We start from the raw sequence: 22,087 nt of genomic DNA on the forward strand, positions 1-22,087 counted from the left end.
AGTTACAAACCATAGTTAATAATTCCGCAATTTCACATTTGAGTTCTTTCAGAACTCTTGGGTAAATGCCATCTGGCCCCAGTGACTTGTTACTGTTAAGTTTCTCAATTAATTCAAAAACCTCCTCTAGTGACACTTCAATCTGTAACAATTCCTCAGATTTGTCACCTACAGAAGACAGCTCAGGTTTGGGAATCTCCCTAACATCCTCAGCCGTGAAGACTGAAGCAAAGAATACATTTAGTTTCTCCATAATGATTTTATCATCTTTAAGTGCTCCTTTTGTATCTCGATCGTCCAGGGGCCCCACTGGTTCTTTAGCAGGTTTCCTGCTTCTGATGTGCTTAAAAAACATTTTGTTGTAACCTTTTGAGTTTTTGGCTAGCTGTTCTTCAAACTCCTTTTTGACTTTTCTTATTACATTTTTACTTTTAATTTGGCAGCATTTATGCTCCTTTCTGTTTACCTCACTAGGATTTTACTTTACTTTACTTTGTCTATTTCTGTCTATTCCTATAGGAAAATGTATAGTCCAGTGAACTAACACTAAGTTGAGGATAAAGTGAATCCTTAAACAATTTACTGTATGAAATTGTCTTAATTTCTGGAGATTTCTGCCTTTTAAGCTAGCACATTTGTTGACTAAGATTTCATTTTACTTTTAAGATTTTTGGTTTTACTGTAACCATGTTATAGCTTGACCAGGTTGCTATACACTAGTGTAGCTACTTAATCATCACTTCTTGCATTTTTCTAGATTTTAGCAGATTACCAAATTCAGTTCTAAAATGGGAAAGCAATGAAAGATTATCCTTAATGGCAGACAAGAACTGAATAGCAATGAGGGATGTTGGCCATTTGTTAATGTGCTTTCACAAATAATGTATTGTGCATGTCTTATATTTTAAGAGTATGTATATTTTAAAAGTCACATTGCACTGTTAGGAGGCCCAGTGACCAAATGTACTAAAACATCACTTCTGAACCTTTATTGAGATCTGGCTTTAATCAAACAAGTTTCATCAGCCTACTGGATAGCCATGCTACAAAATCACAGCACAAACTATAATATAGAAAGATAGGCAGGCGAAAGACCAGACTAGCTGGTCTGGATTGAAGTGCATTGGTTAGGGTTGTGTGAAGAGGCTTGCACAAACCTTTCTACTTTATATTGCTGGCCAGTTTTTAACCAGTTGTCAGTGTCTCACTTTTATAAGCCCTATCATTCACCCAAAAACTAAAACAAAAGTTATCTAATCTTATTCCTTGATCATCAAGTCCTTGAGAATGTCACACTGCAAATTCTTCATTGAATTGGGAATTTCACCCATATTCTTTTTTGGTGGGTCACATCAAAATGGCAGCTTTCAGTGTTTTTTAAATGTACAAGCCAGAAAACATTCTTCATCTGCTCATAAGGATCTGATAACATTCTTTATCAGAAGCCAGGTCACATATTGGATCACAACAACTTATCAGTTTCCACATAGCTTTTTTCTACTCCCGGGTTCCAACCAATTAAACTTACTGCATTACAGAAGGATAATTCTAACTGTTATGTTTATTGTTCGTTTGTTTGTTTGTTTTGAAGCAATGCCTGTGTTATGCTAATTCAGTAAGGAATTGAACATTAATTAAGAGACAATTGATCTCGTCTGATACAGTCTTGCACTCAGGAAGATGTATTCTGTTGCACATGTAAACACATCTTCAGGAGGCTTGTTACTGTGGAGAAATCAAGAGGTGGTATGAATTGCCAGGGATAAAGTGTGAACTGATTAGAACCATCCAAGAGAAGTCAAACCAGCAAGTACCAAAAATCTCCTCAAAAAAGAAACTTTTTTCTCCATAGATTTGCAGGCCAAAGAGCTTCTGACAAGACAGGATCAGCATGCAAACTATGCTCCTAGAAACAAAATGTTGTCTCTCAAAATGCTAGTGCCCCAAAATACCTAATATTAATAACAAGGATGAATACAATGCTTTGCTGGTACCAAGCAAAACAATTTCATAACTTAAAAAAATGCAAGCATGAAAAAACAAGGTTGACTAATTCTAGCTGTTGAACTATAAAAGCAGATCTCTATCGAGAGAAAATCAGTCTATTTGCTACTGCTCGTTGCCATAAAAAGCAGATTATTAAAATCAATAGTGACTTAGAAATCTGTCCCTGGAAAAAACAATAACTTTTCTCTGTAGCTTCCAGCTGGAGGTAGCTTTAGCATAACTTTGTAAAAGCTTTCAGACTGAGCTTGCAATGCCTGGTCTCTCATACTGTGACAAGAACAAGCATCTTGCAGCTGGTCTCGCATTCAATATTTCAGATTCACAGTTCTATTCACTCCACATTTCTAATTCAGTAAATGCATCAGCCGGGGCAGCTGATATGAGTAGCCAGGACCTCCTTTATTATCATATAATCTGATGCATATAGTTGACCAATGACTATGTGTGAAAGGAGGGGCTTTCTGTCTAAGGACGCCTCACAGCTGTTAGAACAGCAAAACCTCAACGGAGTCCAGCCGTACACATTCACTTATATATCTCTCTGTGTCTTTGTGCTGTCAGGTCTGGCAGGACATCTGTGTGTGTGTCTCTTTCTCTTCCTTTCTCTGTTTCTAGCAGTGAGCAAATTGCAACAGGCAAGCCTTAGCTAGCCCGAGTAAGACTGGATCTGAGTAGAGATACTTCCCAACAGAACCAACAATGGACTGGATCACTAATATCTCATGGTTTGATCACCTATCTGCGAAGGAGGAAGTTTTCAGGAGATACTTAAACAGCACCGAGGACTACCTAGCCTTTTTATGTGGACCCAAGCGGAGCCCTCTGTTCTTGCCCATGACTTTGGTGTATGCCTTGATTTTTGTGGTTGGGGTGATGGGCAACCTTTTAGTTTGCCTGGTGATCCTTAAGCACAGGAACATGAAAACTCCTACCAACTACTATCTCTTCAGCCTGGCCATTTCAGACCTGCTGGTGCTGCTCTTTGGGATGCCCCTGGAGGTCTACGAAATGTGGAGCAACTACCCCTTCCTGTTCGGCCCTGTGGGGTGCTACTTCAAGACAGCCCTCTTTGAGACTGTATGCTTTGCCTCTATCCTGAGCATGACCACGCTCAGCGTAGAGAGATACATAGCCATCCTCCATCCTTTCCGAGCCAAGCTGGACAGCACCAGGAAGCGTGCTCTGAGGATTATCATCGTGCTCTGGATCCTCTCGGTCCTCTTCTCTCTGCCCAATACCAGCACCCATGGCATCATGCTGCAGTATTTCCCCAATGGCACGCTGGTCCCTGGCTCAGCTACCTGCACCGTAGTCAGGCCCATGTGGATCTACAACTGTATCATCCAGGTCACTTCCTTCCTCTTTTATGTGTTGCCCATGGCTGTCATTAGTGTGCTGTACTACCTGATGGGGCTGAAAGTAAGTCCAAATTCAACTGTGTTCCTTCCTTGTGTCTTTCCATCACTAGACAAGGGAAACCATTTCAAGTGGTAGCCCCAGGAAACAATGTGCCAAATTCATCCCTGGTGTAACACCACTGTAGAGTTAAAACAGCTACCCAGGGGATAAATTTGGCCCAATATATTTTAAGTGTCGTTGTTTTAGGTCTCAGTTGCAGTTTACTCTAATCTGTCTTCATTCTCTTCCTCCTCCATTTCCAACCCCTCTGCCCATTTCTACATTTTTCAACAAACGCAAGATCCAGACTGAAAGGAAACCATAAAAAGAATAAAAAGGAGGGTGATTGTAGTGACTGGATCTCATGTATTATTTGCCTCTCCCCCTCTTGTGGCTTTAGAATTTCCACTGCATCTTTGCTCTCTGACACAGGCAGGCAGTAAGTGTGGAAAGAAAAGGATTACAGCCGATAGTCTTTTATTAAAAATTCACATGCAAACTGCCACAAATCGATATGCTGCTCTACTACTGCAGATAGCACATTCAGCAAATGATTTCTTTTCAGTGAGTGGATTTCTGAGGAGACACACATTATGTTAGTATTTCACATCTATACTCCCTCCAGACACTAGAATTGCTTGTGAATGAACATCATTGTATGAAGATTGGGCAGGAGGGAACAACCTATACCTTACTGTACTAATGCACCTTTATTCACTGCACAGCTATGAAATACACTGCTATTAATACCGGGTGGCTGTATTCTTTTTATCTGTTTTTTTTTAATATAACTAGTAAACCTGAATGTAACTTTGGCTGTAAGGCAGGAAAAACTAGCTTTGCTGACTTGCACAGAAAACATGGGGAGGCACATGGATGTACGGACCACGACACTAATCGTACTAAGTACAAGAATCAGCAGTCGAATGATTGTTGCCCTGTTAATACATACCCTCAGCTATCAACTGTTTAGTGTCACTTAAAGGGGGGAGAAAAGACTTACTTGCAGCGTAAATGACAATCTATGAAGAGAAATAGCCTAAAAGTTATAGCAAACAGCAGGTCTTTGAAGGGGCGAATGGGTTAAACTTCTGCAAAACTGCAATTTAGCGCCTATTGTGGGGTCTTTGCACAGTTTCCTCAGTATCTTTAGCTGCACTTCAGGGCACACTGCACACTATTTCCTGTTTTCTTGATAGTGTAATAGCTGAAAATCTTAAAATGAGGAATGAAAAGCCTTTGCTTCACGTAAAGAACTGCGGCTACTCGCCATTGCCCCAGACATTCCAAGTCATCATTCAAAGCACAGCTCACACGCACAGATTTATGGATGCTCCCAATGCTCTATTCTGTTCAGTCTCTACATCGTAAGGGCTGGGTGTCATTCAATTATGCCTATTTCCTCTGCTTTAGGCTCATAATACACCGCTCCATTTTAAGCCACATCTATCACTGGCGCAGAGCAATTGGCTTCAATACAAGTTATGTCAGGGCAGAATGTTTCATTTTTAAATGGAGGGGACTGACAAAACGGTCCAGTCAGATCATTTTCAGGCATCAACAATTTATATCTAGTCAGTGATGAGCATGAAATCCAGTTAATAAATTCGAGTGCCAGCCCCCTTCTGAGCATTGTGTGCTTTCGGTAATGCTGAAGTGAAAAATTTCAGCATTGACCCTGGAGCATAGCTTAGGCAATTGTGAGGGGGAAGTTTCCTTTCAGTTCGGAGATTCCCAGCCAGTGCTCTGAAAGAGGGAGAACTGGGGAGTCCAGCTGGTTCTCTCAGCCCTGCCCAAACCCTAAATGGTAAGGAATACCTGCACTATTGCATTGCAGGAAGAAAGAATGACCCATGAAGAAGCAGCTCAGTAAATTCACAGCAGGGTTGAAAATTGGCAAGTGTCCTGCAAAGTAGACAACCATATTTAAGGTAAAAAGTACCTCTCTCCTTCACTGTGAAACACCTGTCCCATAGAACGCCTCCTGCCCCATCAGACTGATTACCTCTACTGCCTGGATTTGATTTCCAGTCTGGGTTGCTAACGTGCATGTTACAGAGAGCTCTATGCCTTGTGGGGAAAGAAAATGCAGCCATCACTTAGGGTCCAGTCTTGCAAGGTGCTGAGTATCTCCTTCACAATGCAGTGTGCCCTCAACACAACCACTTGCAGGATTGATCCCTTGCTGAATGGCACCCTGGCTCAGTCGGGAACCTGTCCAGGTTGCTCTAGCCAGATGGCTCTTGAGTGCAACAGGTAGCTGGAAGGATGAGGAGAAGAGACTGTCAAAGCAGGAGGTAGGATGGGAGCATCCGTAGGGAACTGACAATACAGACTGGAGCCACTTGAAAAGAAAAATCTCTGATGTACAAGGTATTCACGCGAGGTCAATGCCTTTCAAACTAATGGAACACCAACAGCGTATCCAGCATGCGGTACCTTCCAATTCTGTGGTGTTGCTAAAAGTATTAGGCCTATATTGAGCCATTTATTTTTAACTGGAAATCTCCATTGAAATCAAGGGGGATTTCTGCTTATACATTGATGGCAAAATTCACTGGAGATAAATACACACACAAAGACAGCTGTGTGTGTTCTGGAGGGCTCTAATGATTGGTAAGGGCATATAAAACCTTTTGCTTCTGCTTTGCCTGTTCGAATTCTGTGCAGGTCAGTAGTCGCTAAAAGTTATCATCATCCGATGATTGATGTAATGGAAAATAGGTTCAAAACCTCAAAAATTCTCATGGACAGGAAAGCTGTTTCCCACCCCACCCTTCTCAGATGCTGTAACGACAGTGGCTATATAAGTAACTTTACATACAACACCATTGATATACCTGAGGGGATCAACCCTTTCTGAGGTAACCACATAATGCTGATGTGATCACCAAGCCTCTCTGTGGGAACACATTCCAGGATTCAGTCCCTGATGCCCATGTCCTTCAAACAGCATGCTGGGAAATGATGTCAGGAGATCAGTGCCATGGCGACTCCGGTCACCTTACTGCTTGTCCTGGACCTGATCACGCAGGATCACAGCCGCCTCTGGCACCCAAAACTAGAGTCGCTCCTCCTCACAGCATGGATGCTCCAGGGCTGATGGCCATGGAACTGTCCTGTTCCAATCTAGTCAGTTATCTGATGCATATTGTATGCAAAACATTTTTGCAGCTTTCATTGCCTAAATAATGTGGTGAATATAAATCATTCAACCAGTTCTATAAGCTGAGCAAATCATGGCACGGGGGAAGGGGGGCAGATGATTGAATAGCTTATTGTGGGTAGTGGGGGGGGAAATCCCATCATCTATTAGCAGTGCAATCAAGGTGATAGAATAACTCTCACATCACAAGACGGTATCCCTGTCTGAGAATCTACCATGACTGAAGAGACACATTGGGCCTAGGAGGCAGTCACCTGTTCCCATGGATGCCAGTCTTCTGCCACCCCTAGCCCCAAGAGAAGGTTGACTGAGGAGCCCTTATCTGGACCCTGTCTCTCCCCATCATGGTAGCTATAAACCCTCAAGAGAATCAGACAGTGGGCTATGTAGTGGCCCATGAAGATCTCCGTTTTTATAAAGTCACCCACGGAACAAAAAATGTGGAGAATTACTGTTACAAATCTTGTCCTGAGGAAACCATCACTAGAGGGAGAGGATAGGTCTGTTTCCATGCCTATCCAGCTCCTGGCCCTTTCGTTGATACCACTAATTGCTGTTGTGAGAAACAAGGTGGGGGAGGTAATAGCTTTTATTGGACCAGCCTCTGTTGGTGGAAGGTACATGCTTTCGAACTCCACAGCGCTCTTCTTCCTTCCCCATCTCTCTAATGTCCTGAGACCAACACAGCTACAACACTGCCAATTGCTGTTGTGACATCTGTCCACCAGAAATCAAACTCAGAGCACCCAATTCACATCAGACTGGTACTCTTAGACACCATGTTGAAGGATTTCAGAGTAGCAGCCGTGTTAGTCTGTATTCGCAAAAAGAAAAGGAGTACTTGTGGCACCTTAGAGACTAACAAATTTATTAGAGCATAAGCTTTCGTGAGCTACAGCTCACTTCATCGGATGCGTTTGGTGGAAAAAACAGAGGAGAGATTTATATACACACACACAGAGAACATGAAACAATGGGCTTATCATACACACTGTAAGGAGAGTGATCACTTAAGATAAGCCATCACCAGCAGCGGGGGGGGAGGAAAACCTTTCATGGTGACAAGCAAGGTAGGCTAATTCCAGCAGTTAACAAGCATGTTGAAGGAGTGTTTTATTATTGCATAGATAGGCAGGCAAGGCTATCAAACTTTTCATCAGATGACAACAACTTTTGATTACTACTAACTTGGGTCAGATCTGAGCCAGTGATCTACAGAAGAATGGTTCCAGTGGGCTTGTAACAGAGGGCAGAATTTCACACTATAACCTTTGCTGCCTCATAAAACATACTCCAATATAGAAATATATGACTAACCCCGCATTTCTGGCTTCTTGCTCCACACCTCTTTTATTTTCTCAGAGCACATATGTGGAATCCATTTTCAGACAGCTGAGCTAATCTCACACATGGTTCATTGCACTGAATGTTAGCATTGACATGAAAATGGTAAGAATGCATGCAAAAGCCCCTACCCTAGCTAGCTAGTCATTCCTGAGGCACCCATCACTGCATTTTCTCCCACTTGATGGCCCAGTTTGGCCTTCTCTTTGATCCTGCCACCACAACGCAGTGTTTACTGGAGAGTCTAAAGATCATGGTGCTATCAAAGCCACTGCAGAGAAGAAACCCCCCTCCCCCCACATTTCTATGGTTTATTACTCTGTCATAACAATACATTCTCTATGGTTTTCAAGCATTCTTAAAATAAAGAGCTGTTGAGACTGAAAAATCACTGAAGGGAAGCTAAAGCTTTTAATCAATCTAAGCAAACATTTGTTAATGTTCACATATGTTACATATCAACCAAGTTTATTCCTTAAACAACTTTGATTATGAGTAAAAATGGCAAAGAAAATAATGAGAAATATGGGAAAGCTAAGTTGCCTTGTAGTTGCATAAAATATCTATTTTATTCCCAAGTGTGAGTTCTACCTTTTAATTGATCAACATAAAACATGCCTGACTTTTATCACAGTTAAAACAATCTTGAAAAATGTATAAGATGTAATTAATCAGAAAACATGAAACAGAAAACTAAAATGGAACAAAAAGATGAAATATCTTCTCACAGGAATATTTTATTAGTTCAGTTATTTTGGCTTCTGTCTCTATATTCATCTATTTTCCCATGTAATAAAAACTTTACTGCCATTCTGCAGGTACTGAAAAATTGTCACTAAAAAATTGGCTGAATAGTCAACAATTAAAATGAAAATGTCTGGGCCACAATTAAATGGTCTCTACAGATGATTCCAGCTATAGCTGGTAGAAAGTTTTTTGACAAAATAGTTTTCTGCCAGAAGACGCTGTTTTGTCAGAATCAAAAGATTTCACGGGAACAGGTCAATTTCAATTAAATTTTCTATGGGAAAGTATTGAAAGGAATTGTTTAAACTTTCTCTTTTTGTACCATTTTGTTTAATTTTGTTTCAAGTGGTATATTTTATACATATTAGTACCATAAATATGATATATTTTATATTATAGTGTTTCAGTGTTCGTAACATGAAACATTTGACCTTATTGAAAGGAAACATTTTGACATTATCAAAATCAAACAAATGAAAGATTCAACATTATCAGACCAAAAGTTCTGGTATTTTTAAATTTAAATTATTTGAATTTTCTGTTCTGGGAGAAATTTAGAAATTGATACTTTTTCTTCTAATTTGGAAAGAAAACAAACTTCAAAATGTTGGAATTGCCCATGAGACAGAAATTCCATTTTGCAACCTGCTTTAGTTCCAGATAAAATCACATCAAAAGTGAGTTTCCCTCTGATTGACCAGTTAATGGCCCGTTCATCATTAAACCATCTGATCTCAATTCTAGCTCATCAGGAAAGCTCTCCAGTAAATATTTGATTATCAAGAGTTAATTGGAATTAACTTTAATTTCATTAGTCATTTTAGTCTGGAGTAGGGAGAGATAACAAGTTGTCTCTGTTTGCTTTATCACCCTGTTTTTGTTGTTTAAAGGCCCAGGGAAATCTGCTCAGAAAGTATTAACTTTTTTTGTTGTAATTGATTGGTGTGTGTTTGAATCTAGCCATGTGCTGCACTAGTGTTCTCTGCTTGATGGAATATAAGGATTCGACTCATCAAATTAACTCCAAGCAAATTAGCCTAAGCAGTTAGGGTTTGATTCAAAGCCCATTGAAGTCTATAAGTATCTTTCCTCGGAGTCCTTTCAATCAAGCCCCTAGTCAGTATTTTTGGATCACAGGGATTTTAGATGATTGCATAGGACCCAGGAATAAAATAGTAGTGGATATTTTGCAGGAAGACAAAACAAAGCTGAATTTTAGTAGCTTTATAGCCCGAATCTGATTCTACACCAGTCAATGAGACTTTTGGTGGTTGTTGTTGTTCAAACTGACTTAGAAGCATACTTTGGATGTACATTATTTGAGATCCAGAAAATCTTTTTGTTTTTAACCTAAATTTTCACTAAAACTTTTTTTTGCCAGATTAGAAGTGGGAAAAAAACAGAACCTTTTATCTGAACCTTTTGCAAAAACCAAACCAAACCAGCACATTTTTGCAAAGCCAAATACCTTGATTTGCCCATTCTAGTAATGGAATAAAACTAACTCATTTTATCGGACAAGCCACATCCTTATTCTGAGCTTTCTTGATTCAGATCAGAAGGAACCTGGCTCCAAACTACCCTTGATTTAAGGTTGATATTAGGAAAACCCAAACCAAACTGGCAATATTTTGTAAAAGCAAAAAATTGCTCCTTGGCCTCTTTTCCACAGTCTCCAGAGTGTCACTCCAAGACCAGCGCTACAGTCAGTTAAAACAAAATGATTGTCCAAATATACAACATCTCTTCTTCACTATATGCATGCCTGAAATCACTAACTTGCATAATGACAGGTTTCAGAGTAGCAGCCGTGTTAGTAGTTGGTGCCACAAGTACTCCTGTTCTTTTTGAAATCACTAAGCCTCCCTTCAAAGGCAGGTTGAACTCAGTTAATGTCCTTTCTAAACCACCAATAGGTGGCATCCTAGAGCAAGATTTACTTAACTTTGCCAGACCAGCTTACCATAGAATTGACATGGCGAATTCTTAGCGTGGCCAGTCAGACTCCATACTGCTTCAGAGGAAATCACATTGTTTCTTTCCCTCTTTTTCCCCTGGCCAGCTGAGAGGAGAGAAATCTTTGGCAGTTGATGAAATGGCTGTGAACATTCAGAGACCCTGCAGAAAATCAGTCACCAAGATGCTGAGTAAGTAATTGGTCCTTTTTTCCTATGTATTATTTAACATGGGGAAGAAGGTGCAGAAAAGAAGGAAGGTGCAGAAAAATCTTAGAGAAGTTGAAGATGAAGTCTGGGTTTAATTCACAGGCGAAATATGTTTGATGAACAGTTCAAGTTAACTACAAACAACCCCTTCCCTAATTAGGCCCCATTGGATATTTCTGATCCAGAAAAGCTTAGCTGGGGGCTTATAGACCATGGGACTGATGTTCATTGGGATACACATGTGGGGTTCCACGCCTGGATTAGTAGGGGGATTTTCCCATCATGGTTAAGGTGCATTAGCAGCCATGTGTTCAAGAAGCTTGCACAGCCGCTCCCTGTGTTATATTAAGCTCTAACCTGTGCTATTAGCCATGTGTGACTGATCCTTCATTGTCCTGATGAGTGCTAAAATTCACTATTTTCCCTCTTCCAGCAATTGCAAACTTCTGAAACAATAAATAAATTCATACATGTTGTCTATATATAGTCTTTTCCTAAACCCTCCAGATGCAGGTTGGTGAATGTCTGTTGCACAGGTACTGCCTCCCCTGGCATCATGTGCTGCACTTCTCTAAAGAAAGCTCTTGTCAATCTACATCCATCATTTACTCTTGATTTCACTTATCCCAACTTCTATCAGGGTCCTCAATGTTTCATGGCAAGATGTGGAGCCCATGCAAGCCTACCACTTGAGCATCTGAGCTCAAACAGCCTTGAAAGCACAAACATCACTCCCTAACTTTGGGCTGTCCTTAAAACATACTCAGCCATCCACCGCTACCAGGCAGGCCCTGCAATCGGAACAGGAACTACCCAAGAAACCTAAACCATGCAACACATTTCAGGAAATAGCATCTTCCTGTCAGAAAGCTTTGAGACAACTTTAACTGAGCATTTGAAACCTGGCACTGGTATTCTGAATTCGGATGGCTTTTCTTTCCTATCTATCTGCAACACCAGTTAGTCTGTGACAGCAGACTAAGATGATTGAGTAATGGAGATGGTGGGGAGGGAAAAGGGGCAAATACTTAACCTGTTTGGTGCTGGTCAGCGTACCATGGCTCTGAATGGATGCAATCCAGTCTGAAAATCATAGGACAATCCCTTGGGTCTGACTCGCCACCCTGCAAGTTACAAGCAGTGCCCCCTGAAATTAGTCCTGAGCCGTGATCTTTGCTTTTGCACTGAGAGAGGGTGACAGCTCAAGAGGCCATCAAGTAAAAGCCGCATTGATAGCATGAATCCTGCTAGGTCCTCCAAAGTTTGCTTAGGATGAAGCGCCATATAAGCTAAAAACCACCTGGCTATTATCAGCTCCACTAGAAATTTATCAGAGAATTTTAAAAAATCAATGTTTGCTGAATGCAGACCGGAGAGAAATTGATTGGAAATTTCTCTTTCAGTCTGAAGTTAATTTTGCAGAGAGCATGGCAGACAGCAGAGGGAAAAGCAAAGGTTATGAATCAGCTGAGATTCCCACTGGACAAATGCTTGGAGCCACTGGGGACTTTTCATCCTGCTTACTGAATCCGATTCAATCAATACAAAGTAACAGGCCATATACTTCTGTCATTCTTTCTCTTTTCCTTTCTCCAAATCAGTTGTTCTAGTGATGGTATTTGCCATATGCTGGGCCCCATTTCACATCGATCGGCTCTTCTTCAGCTTCATCGTGGACTGGACTGAGCCGTTGGCCAATGTGTTCAACCTGATCCATGTGGTGTCAGGTAACTGTCTTTATCAGGGTTTGCTAATCAGTAGAGCTGGGGGAAAGAATATTTATGAATAGGGTTTTTTTCAGGCAACCTGTAAGTAAATTATTCAGAAATACAGTATATTGATACTCAAATGTTATTCTTCAATTATTAGAGAGACAAGGTAGGTGAGGTATTATCTTTTATTGGACCAACCTCTGTTGGTGAAAGAGAGAAGTTTTCCAGCTACACAGGTCTTTTTCTTTTTCTTCAGACCTAAAGAAGAGCTCTGTGTTGATCAAAAGGTGGTCTCTTTCACCAACAGAAGTTGATCCAATAAAAGATATTATCTGACCCACATTGTCTCTCAAAAATCCTGGGAACAAAACAGCTAGAATTCTGCAAACATTCCTCAATTATATTATTCAGAGTTCTTTCCAGTGTTTCCATTAAATAGATTATGATACTTTATATGATAAGCTTTTTTGGGGGTGGGGAGGCAAAGATAGCATCTTGACTTGTTTCTGTGAAACACCTAACACCCATTTGAATGCACAGATATAATAAAGTCAGGCATGATGTAACATATAGGGATAATAAATAAATAAAATTGGGGAAGGGGAAAGGAAGGACAAGGGTAGCAATAATACAAATGCATGTTGTTCTCTTGAACCAAGTCTGCATCCAGATGCTTCTATTAAATGTTTTTACCTTGCATTAAGGGTACTGAATTAGTTCACTTTATTTAGCCAGTATAAAAAAGGAGAGACAAATATTATGGCCCATACTTTGTTCTCAGTTAACGGATGTAAAATTGGAATGATTCCATTAAGCGTGGATGTACAGTGGTATAGCAGAGCAGAATTTGAACCCATATATTACAAGATTTCATAGAGTCATAGAGTTTAAGGCCAGAAGGGACCACCAGATCATCCAGTCTGACCTGCTCTTTAGCACAGGCCACCAACAACAACCAGCCACCCACACCCAACAACCAATATTAGACCAAAGTATGACAGCCTGCAGGAGACTAGGCTGTTATGTGCCACAGGCAGAGCACAGGAAGGACCAAGTGAGAGATACCTAGATACACATGGCAAATGACAACCACCCACAAGCTGCAGAGGAAGGCAAAAAACCCCAACCCTCAAGGTCACTGCCAATCTGACCTAAGGGGAAATTCCTTCCCAACCCCACCTATGGGGATCAGTTAGACCTTGAGCATATGAGCCAGAATCACTCAGCCAAGCTCCTAAGAGAGAGAGAGTGCTCAGTGCCACCTTAGAGCCCTGGGGCTGGCCCTCTCCATCCAATCTTCCATCTTCAGCCATGGCCATCCCTGATGCTTCTGAGCGAGGAGATAAAAAACCCTCCCAGAATACATTGGTGCAATATAATATTAGTGCAATTAGACCCATTTATACCCCCAAATGCTTGATTTTGCCCATGTGTTGCTTGTCAGAAAGATTTAGGGCTACACTTATTTACACAAGTGTAGGTAAGGGTTGTACAATTGGGCTCACAAAGCATAATGGCCAAAGAGTAGTGGTGTGAGCAGCGGTATCTCCACTGAAAACCATGCAATAACTCTGAATTTACACCAGTGAAACAGAGGGCAAAATCTGACTCTTAACAGTTAGTTTTTGCCTAGTGATCTTCCCACTGAAAGGGATGTCTAAAAAGTATGTGCTGTCAATGGGACATATCTTCCCTCCCCTGTGTGCCAAGTGGTACTTCACCAAACACACCCAAATTATACCTTAGCCAATAGGCCACAGTGGGTACACCCCATTAGAAAGCAAGGAGTGGAAAATGCTAATCAGGGAGTGCAGCTGAAAAACATACCAGTATTGCATAATCTACTTAGCTCTGAATCTGCCAGCAGCACAGCAGAGGTGCAAAGTAAGGCAACAGAGCCCTGCTGTCAAATATACCTCCCGACAGTCATTAGTTCCCAGAACATGCAGTACAAAACAATACCATGCAAATCAACCTCCACTAGCAGGGGGGCTCATTCCTGAATTTCAGCATGACATTCATTGCAAATTTCAGAATAGCAGCAGTGTTAGTCTGTATTCGCAAAAGAAAAGGAGGACTTGTGGCACCTTAAAGACTAACAAATTTATTTGAGCATAAGCGTTCGTGAGCTATAGCTCACTTCATCAGGGTCTGATAGCTAACTGTTGGGGATTGTGTTTAATCTAAAAATGGAACTAAAATTCATGAAACGTCCAGGATGCTGCTGATTATTTGAATACTCACAAAAGATGAAAACTAGGATACCACAAATCATAGTGAGCCAAAGTCAGTGCTTTGAACTCATTAAAATATTCACCAATCAATGCTGTTGCTATTCAACCAGCTCTGATGTATACATGGTAACAAACGTTCTCCTAGAGGATTTCTCAGCCAAGCCATGAATCTGATCAAAACTATAGACTTTACATTCTCTCCCCCAGCTGAGGTTTATGACTAAGGATTATCATTACTGTGAGCAAGAACATTACAAGAACTAGTTTCTTCAAGGGAGGAGTGATCTTAGCCTGCTACGGGAAAATGTTGGATGTGATTCCAAAGTGGAAATTAGGTGGCCAGCACAGATTCAGCATTGATGTTGGTTTATCCGGAGACTTCCTTCATTGTTCAGATTCCCCTTCCTCCACTGGTCTGATCTTATTGTTTTCTAGAGCCATTGGAGCTGCGTATCTCATTGTTACATTAAGAAGTAGAGACTCTCTCTTCTGAGCATATTCCACCCACTAATTAGATGTCTCCCACTCTTTGATTTTCTCTCTTAGGTGCTTTCTTCTATCTGAGCTCCGCTGTGAATCCCATCATTTACAACCTGCTTTCCCGCCGTTTCAGAACGGCTTTCCTCAATGTGATCTCTCCCCGGTGCAGGCACTGGCACTCCAATCACCCCACCAGTGAGATTCCCGCCCAGCAGAGCATCTTCCTGGTGGGGGACCGCAATCTGGTGGACTGTGCTGAAGATGCGAGCTCCCTGTGCATGCACAGAACATCTGTCTGTAGTTCTCATCTTTGTACTGGCCTATGACTTTATGTAGTGCGGTGAGTGGGACAAAAGTCAATGAAAATAACTATTTTTCTTTTAAAAAAACCCTAATAATCAGGTGTCACAGGGTTTGAGAGTGCAATCCAGACCAGTGTGGGGTTGTCACCTCTTCGCCAGTAACCCTGGGTGCCTCACTATGCTTTGCTGCTGTAGCTCCCAACTTGGGCTGCTCACAACCAGCCTACCAGCATGCAAGTTGCACCCTCAGTGTCTGTGTGCTAGACAGCCCTGGTTCAGCAGCTCTGATCCTAGTAGCCTGTCTACAGCCCCACTAGCATCTTTGCTTTGACAAGTTTCCTATTTTCTAATGCCAAAGCTGACTTTAGCTTTGCTAAGTGTTGTGGGATGCTTGACATGGGTGGACAGAATTGTGGGAAAAGCATAATACATTCAGATAACATAACCTCCCAATGCTCATATATATGTATAATGTATATTACATTAATACCATGTGCATAATGTCAATTAATGTGGTGTATACTACACCTAACATATATGTATTTGCTAACATGTGGGAGGAGGGAGGGAAGTCCTTTCCCAGCTAGCTCCAGTACTAACACCATGAGTAAGGGGACCAGGATTTCACCTGAAGTATAAAAACAAATAAATTATTCCTGTCGTCTTGAGAGCAGATACTGTGGTCATGACTGTTCTTGATTCCTCTGAGCCTGTCCCCCATTCCAGCCACTCTGGGGCTTCAGAGGGGCTGGGGAGTTGCCTGGAATTGGCTGCTGATTTTCCTGATGTGTGAAAATCTCTAGGTCGGATAAAACCAGCTCCTACAACACTCTTTTCCTGGCCTTCAGCACACAGGACACATCCTGAGAGAATGGAGTGTGTTCATTAGTAAACTCAGCTGTTACAACAGCCCTTCAGTGTACTTAGAGCAGCTTCAGAGCTACTCTTGCTTATGCCCCAGAGACCATCCTCATGCACAGCCATCTCTGGACTGAGGGACCTTGGCCCAAAAGTGGCATAAAACTACCTTTAGCCTCCCAATCTTCTGAGCTGTCATAGAATCATAGACGATTAGGATTGGAAGAGACCTCAGGAGGTCCTACAGTCCAACCCCCGCTCAAAGCAGGACTAATCCCAATTAAATCATCCCGGCCAAAGCTTTGTCAAGCCAGCCCTTAAAAGCTTCTAAGGATAGAGATTCCACCACCTCCCTAGGGAACCCATTCCAGTGCTTCACCACCCTCCTAGTGAAATAGTGCTTTCTAATAAACATGGATGCAGCTTAGCCTAGGACTGGAGCCAGAAAGTCTGCCTGATAAATACCTTGAACTATGTCATATTTTCAGATTCCTGCTGATTATTCTCAAAATGTCTCACAGCCTTTGCTAGCTCTTGAGGGGAGACATCAGGATGCACAAGTAAATGCAGAATTTGTTCTGTCATTTCATGATAACTGTGTAGCTGCCCTGTTGGTATATAGGTTTCAGAGTACAGCCGTGTTAGTCTGTATTCGCAAAAAGAAAAGGAGTACTTGTGGCACCTTAGAGACTAACAAATTTATCTGAGCATAAGCTTTCGTGAGCTACAGCTCACTTCATCGGATGCATATAGTAATTACAGGTGGCCAGATTTGTCCCTGCTGGTGTAATTTCTCTGATTTCAGTGTTGTTATATCAGGGGTGAACTTAGCCCAATAGGTCTACATCTGCCGCAGCAATGGGATTTTTACTTGACAGTAGCCACATTTTTTAGCCTGACTTACAGCATTGCTTCTGTGCATGCCAACCAATGGCCATTTCCCAGTGCAAGAGTGTGAAAGGATCCTTGTGGGTAAGGGTGGTACTGTTGCATGTTTATCCAGCTGGTTTGAGCTGAGTCTCAGATTTGGGACAGTTGTATGTGAATGGAGGAGCCATGGAAGATCACCCCTGAGGGGGGAGATTGGAGTGATAAGTCCTGCCAGTCACAGGAACCTCCTGTCATTGCATATACTTCACTTTTAAATCTATTACCACTTATAGTTTATTCCACTGGTCAGTCCTTAGCTATCATCAGGCCTAATGTCAAGAGGACAACACTCTTCCTAGAGGTCTAAGATCAACATTAGGCTAATAACCACCATGAAATATCCTGAAAGCTGGAGAGTATTGTATTGGAAAGTACTCACGAATGTACACTTCAAAAGCTTTGTAAGATCAGAGAAGAAAGTGTAATGAAGAAAACTGGGACTTTTGTAAACGGTTTCACTTTAGCTGAATACAAGTGTTACTGGGAAGCATGAAATCTGGGGAACTTTTATGGGCCTCAATCTGAGCAAATCGATCAACACCACTGAAGTCAACGGGGCTCAGTATGGGCAGAAGACTCCCTAGACACAGATCTGATTGTAGGATCAGGTCATATAGTGTTTCACATGGGGAACCAAAGTGAATCAAGGAGAACCTTTTAAATGAAGAAATGGCCTGGAGTGCATCCAAATGTTGAAGTTTCTAATTGACCTGACTGTATTTCAGACAAATACCTTGCTTGTTCATTATAACACATATATTGGAGCTGGATTCAAGCCATGGACTTGGAACTTGCTGCCACAGGAAGCCATTGAAGACAAGAACTTAACGAGAGCTGTAAAGGGACTGCATACTGACATGGACATCAAGGCTATCTGGAGTAATTATAATTAATGACAACAAAAATTTTGGAAGGGACATTAAGCCTTGTGCTTCAGGGCTTAAGTGAATATCTATATATGGGTACAGCTACACTGCCCCAGTACAGCAAGTCTCAGAGTGCAGGTCAACTGAATTGTGCTTGTAGGGCTCACGCTAAGGGGCTGAAACTAGCCGGGCTCCAAGGCCCTTCCCCTTGCTGGATTTCAGAGTCCAGGCTCCAGCCCAAGCCCCAGCCTGAGCCCAAATGCCTATGCTGCTATTTTTAGCCTGGTAGCTCAGTTGACCTGGACTCTAAGACTCACTGCTGTGTTGGTTGTTTTTTTGCAGTGTAGACGTACCCGATGAGACCTGTGTGCTGAGACCACATCTGCTATTGTAGGCTTCTTAGATCTTCTTCTGAAGCATCTAGGTCTGGCTACTGGTAGAGACATGATATTGGATTGGCTGGATCTTGGGTCTGTCTGATCCAGTCTGGCAATTCCTATGTCCCTAAGATCCCTCGGTCTCCAGAGTTCAATGGGAATTGGGTCTGAAGCAGAACACTGGATCCATTTCTAATAACTGTGTTCTTTATAAAACAGCAATTGGGATGAATAGATCTATATATGTACAGGACTCATTCTAGCTGGGAAAAGAAAGCGTTTGCGACTCCCTGAAGGCTCAGTCAAAATACTTTACTACCCCCAAGTGGACACCTGAGTAGTTTCAATGGTTTACATTTGTATCCATTTTTTGTATGCTTACTCCTCAATCGTTAAAGCTAATTTGCACTGCAGATGCAAAGTGTACATTGCATCTCACTGAGCCTCCATCCTTGGGATAATGTGTCACCTACACACTTATCCTTTCACAGCTCATTGGGCCCTGCAATGTAACTAGAAATGTGTGGGTATTTGCTCACTGTTTCATGGTATTTACTAGCAGGTTGCACTGTCCCTGAAATTACCCATGTTCCATCTCACCTTCCAGACTAAAAAGGAGTAGGTTGTCTACTACTATTCAACTCTTAGACAGTTCTTTCCATCAGTAGATCACAAACACTTTACAAAGGAGGGCAGCGTTATTGACCCCATTTTACAGATGGGGAAACTGAGGCAAAGTGCAGGGATGTGAGTTTCACAAGGTCACCCAGCAGGCTAACAACAGAGATGGAATAGAATCCAGGTCTCCTGAGTCCCAGTCCAGTACTCTATCCATTAATCCTGTTCAATATTAGGTGCTGTACTGTGGCTACCCCTGCATGGCTGCAGGGAGGGCGGGAGAGGTCACAGGGAGCCCCTCACTCCCCAGGATACATATATGAGGGGAAGCCATAATACTGTAGCTAACCCTAAGTGCAAGGGAGTGGGAATTGTCAAGTGCTGCTGGGGACACTATAACCCCAAAGGAGGCATGGCACTGAATGGGGAGTATGGCCAGCATCCTGCAACCCCTTTCCCATCTTCGTGCTGGTACCTGCTGAGAGAAGCAGGAATCCCTGGTGTTGAGAGCACTCTCTCCAGTGCCACAGACACATTCTGCTTGCCTCTGGCCTGCTTATGCAATTTGCCTCCAGCCACTGTGAAGACATCGCTGTGCTTCCCACTAATGCACCTCTGGCTGGTGCTGAGCCTTTCACGTTCAGCTGAGACTTGAATATTATTCTTTAATATTTACAGAGCTGCACAAGTGCACAGATGCTCCTTTCAAACTACAAAGTCCAGGCTCCAAGGTCCTCATGGTCTACCTGAGACAGGAGAAGAAGTCTTAGACATTGGGCCTAGGCTGAGGGGAGATAGCATGTAGACAGGGGCTTCCTAGGCTTACATATACTTGCATTATGTTTCTGGGAAATCTTCCTACAGAATTTCCTGGCAGTTGGCAACACAAATATCTGATTATATTTAGGGCTAGATTGCACCTAGTACTGGTGCATGGGGGAGACAGGTACAAAGAGCTCCCCATTCCCCTTCCACCCTCCTCATGAAGGACCCAGCAAACCACAGCCTCAGATGCCAGGGAGCTTTGGGAGGTCTCCATCCTAGCACTTGAGGACGTGTGAGCTGATACAAATGGGGAGAGTGGGGCTGAAGGTGGGGGGCCATGCAACCATAAAGCAGGGAACCTCAGGAGAGGTGCAAAGAGCTTACTCCACACCGGTGAGCTCTGGGAGATTCTGTATCTCCTGAGTAGAGCTGGCTGAAAAAGGCCAGTCTGAGGCAGAACTTTTGAGAAGAAAAAATTCCAAAATGTCCTAAGAAAATTTTTCCACTTTTGACAAAAAGAGAAAAGCAAAGAAACTGAAAAGCAAAATTTGTTTGTTTGTTTAAAAAAAAAACATTTCTGGTCTGCTTTGGTTTTTTGAATACTGAAAAAATTCACCAAAAAACCAACATTTTTGCTAAAAACCGCAACCACAGCTGCAAATGTTTACCAAACCCACAAATGTTGATCAAAATGAAAATTTCTCTCTGAAAATTTTGGTCAAAGCCCCATTTCCATTTTTTGACCAGCTCTCCACTGGAGGCATGTCCCTCCCACAATTCCCTGGGGGAAGGACATGTGCACAGCACCCCCAGGACAGGACTGTATTCAGATCACATCATCTGGCCCTCCTGGTAATATAAAAATGGTTTGTGCAATCCAATTTCATCAAGAGAATGTTATAATGTGTTTATAGAGTGTTTCACCAAAAATGCATCTGATGGCTCATTCCCTGTGATAGCCATTGCAGACTTTACTCCCCAGAGGGCCATTTTCGTTGTGTAATTGAGCATTCTGCTTTAAAATTTGGCTGGCTGGATGGATGGCTTTTTTATAGTGGGTAGGAACTTGAAATTACTGGGGAAATGGACAGGGGTGTTGAGAAACCCTAGGTGATGCCAATACATTACTTACATTTATTTATATAGCATATTTCCTGCCTCTGAGATTGGCAGCAGCAGCCTCATGCCCTACCAGAGTGCAGGGGGAAATAATGACAAGGCACTACCAGAATAGAAATAAGCAGGATGCAAGTTTCACTGTATAAATTGGGGTCCAAAAGGAAGTGCTTGGGAACCAACTCCAGGACACAGCCCCAAGATTAAAGCTGCCAGACCTCAACACCCTGCTAATTACACCATGCAGAAGCTGGAGTCACCCAGATGACCTGATCCTGACTGGCCATCAAGAAAAGTTAATGCGCCTTATTGGGAGTGGTGAGTGCTGTATGCTTAGCATATGTATTCTGTTTTGGTTAATAAACAGAGGTTAAGTAGGATATTACTGTGTAAGGCTCTTTCACTGGTAAAGGACCCTGCAACCCCACTGAGTGTAAGGTTATACTCTAAGCCCACAGAAGGGTAAGGGTGGGTGTCCTAGAGTGTAAGGTTACGCCCTGAGCCCTTGGAACGAAGTTGGGGTGTGTGCCTAAATTAAGAGAGTTACACCTTGAGCCCTAGGGAGTGGGTAAAGATAGGTGCCCCTAGAGTATGCAAGTAACAGAGAATTTTGTGTGAGTAACACATGTGCTAGCTGGGGCCTGCCCTGGCTGGCAGCATTCAGAGAAGATACAGGCCAGTGTCCCTGTTCCTTCCCACAGTGCTGGTAAAGTCCGGATTGGCCCTGAATCGCTGCTCCCTTGTTGGGGCTCTGAGAATACTGTCCCCAATGCATGCCACCCCCAAGGTTGGCTCTTCAGCTTTATTTTGAAATCAAACCCATGCCCCTTTCTCCAGCTAGTAATAGCCAGATCATCCATCTCACTGTAGTGCTTTCCCCCATAAGCTGCTCGGTTGTTTGTGTCCTGTAACGTGACAGATTTTCACACCGGTGTTTGGCATTTTGCAAACGGGCAAAGGATCGTAAATTGTAAGGCTGCTGAGTAGTTAGATAAAATGGAA

At 42.3% G+C, this 22,087-nt stretch overlaps 1 protein-coding gene across 1 annotated transcript; it reads left to right on the forward strand.

The window, feature by feature from the left end:
• The first annotated feature begins 2,706 nt into the window (after positions 1–2,706).
• On the forward strand, positions 2,707–15,579 carry NMUR2 (neuromedin U receptor 2). The gene is made up of 4 exons (XM_038414393.1): positions 2,707–3,426; positions 10,725–10,809; positions 12,429–12,554; positions 15,320–15,579. Exons 1-4 carry the CDS (start codon positions 2,707–2,709, stop codon positions 15,577–15,579), a joined length of 1,191 nt encoding a protein of 396 aa, XP_038270321.1.
• The last annotated feature ends 6,508 nt before the right edge of the window (positions 15,580–22,087 follow it).

The sequence above is a fragment of the Dermochelys coriacea genome, chromosome 8, assembly GCF_009764565.3.
Source record: "Dermochelys coriacea isolate rDerCor1 chromosome 8, rDerCor1.pri.v4, whole genome shotgun sequence".
Taxonomy (NCBI): Eukaryota; Metazoa; Chordata; order Testudines; family Dermochelyidae; genus Dermochelys; species Dermochelys coriacea.

Bases quoted from the DNA above. Each gene is read 5' to 3' on its own strand.
- NMUR2 (XM_038414393.1), top strand. From the start codon at position 2,707: ATGGACTGGATCACTAATATCTCATGGTTTGATCACCTATCTGCGAAG. The intron at 3,427-10,724 runs GTAAGTCCAAAT...TCCCCTGGCCAG, and splicing joins ACTACCTGATGGGGCTGAAA to CTGAGAGGAGAGAAATCTTT. The intron at 10,810-12,428 runs GTAAGTAATTGG...TCTCCAAATCAG, and splicing joins ATCAGTCACCAAGATGCTGA to TTGTTCTAGTGATGGTATTT.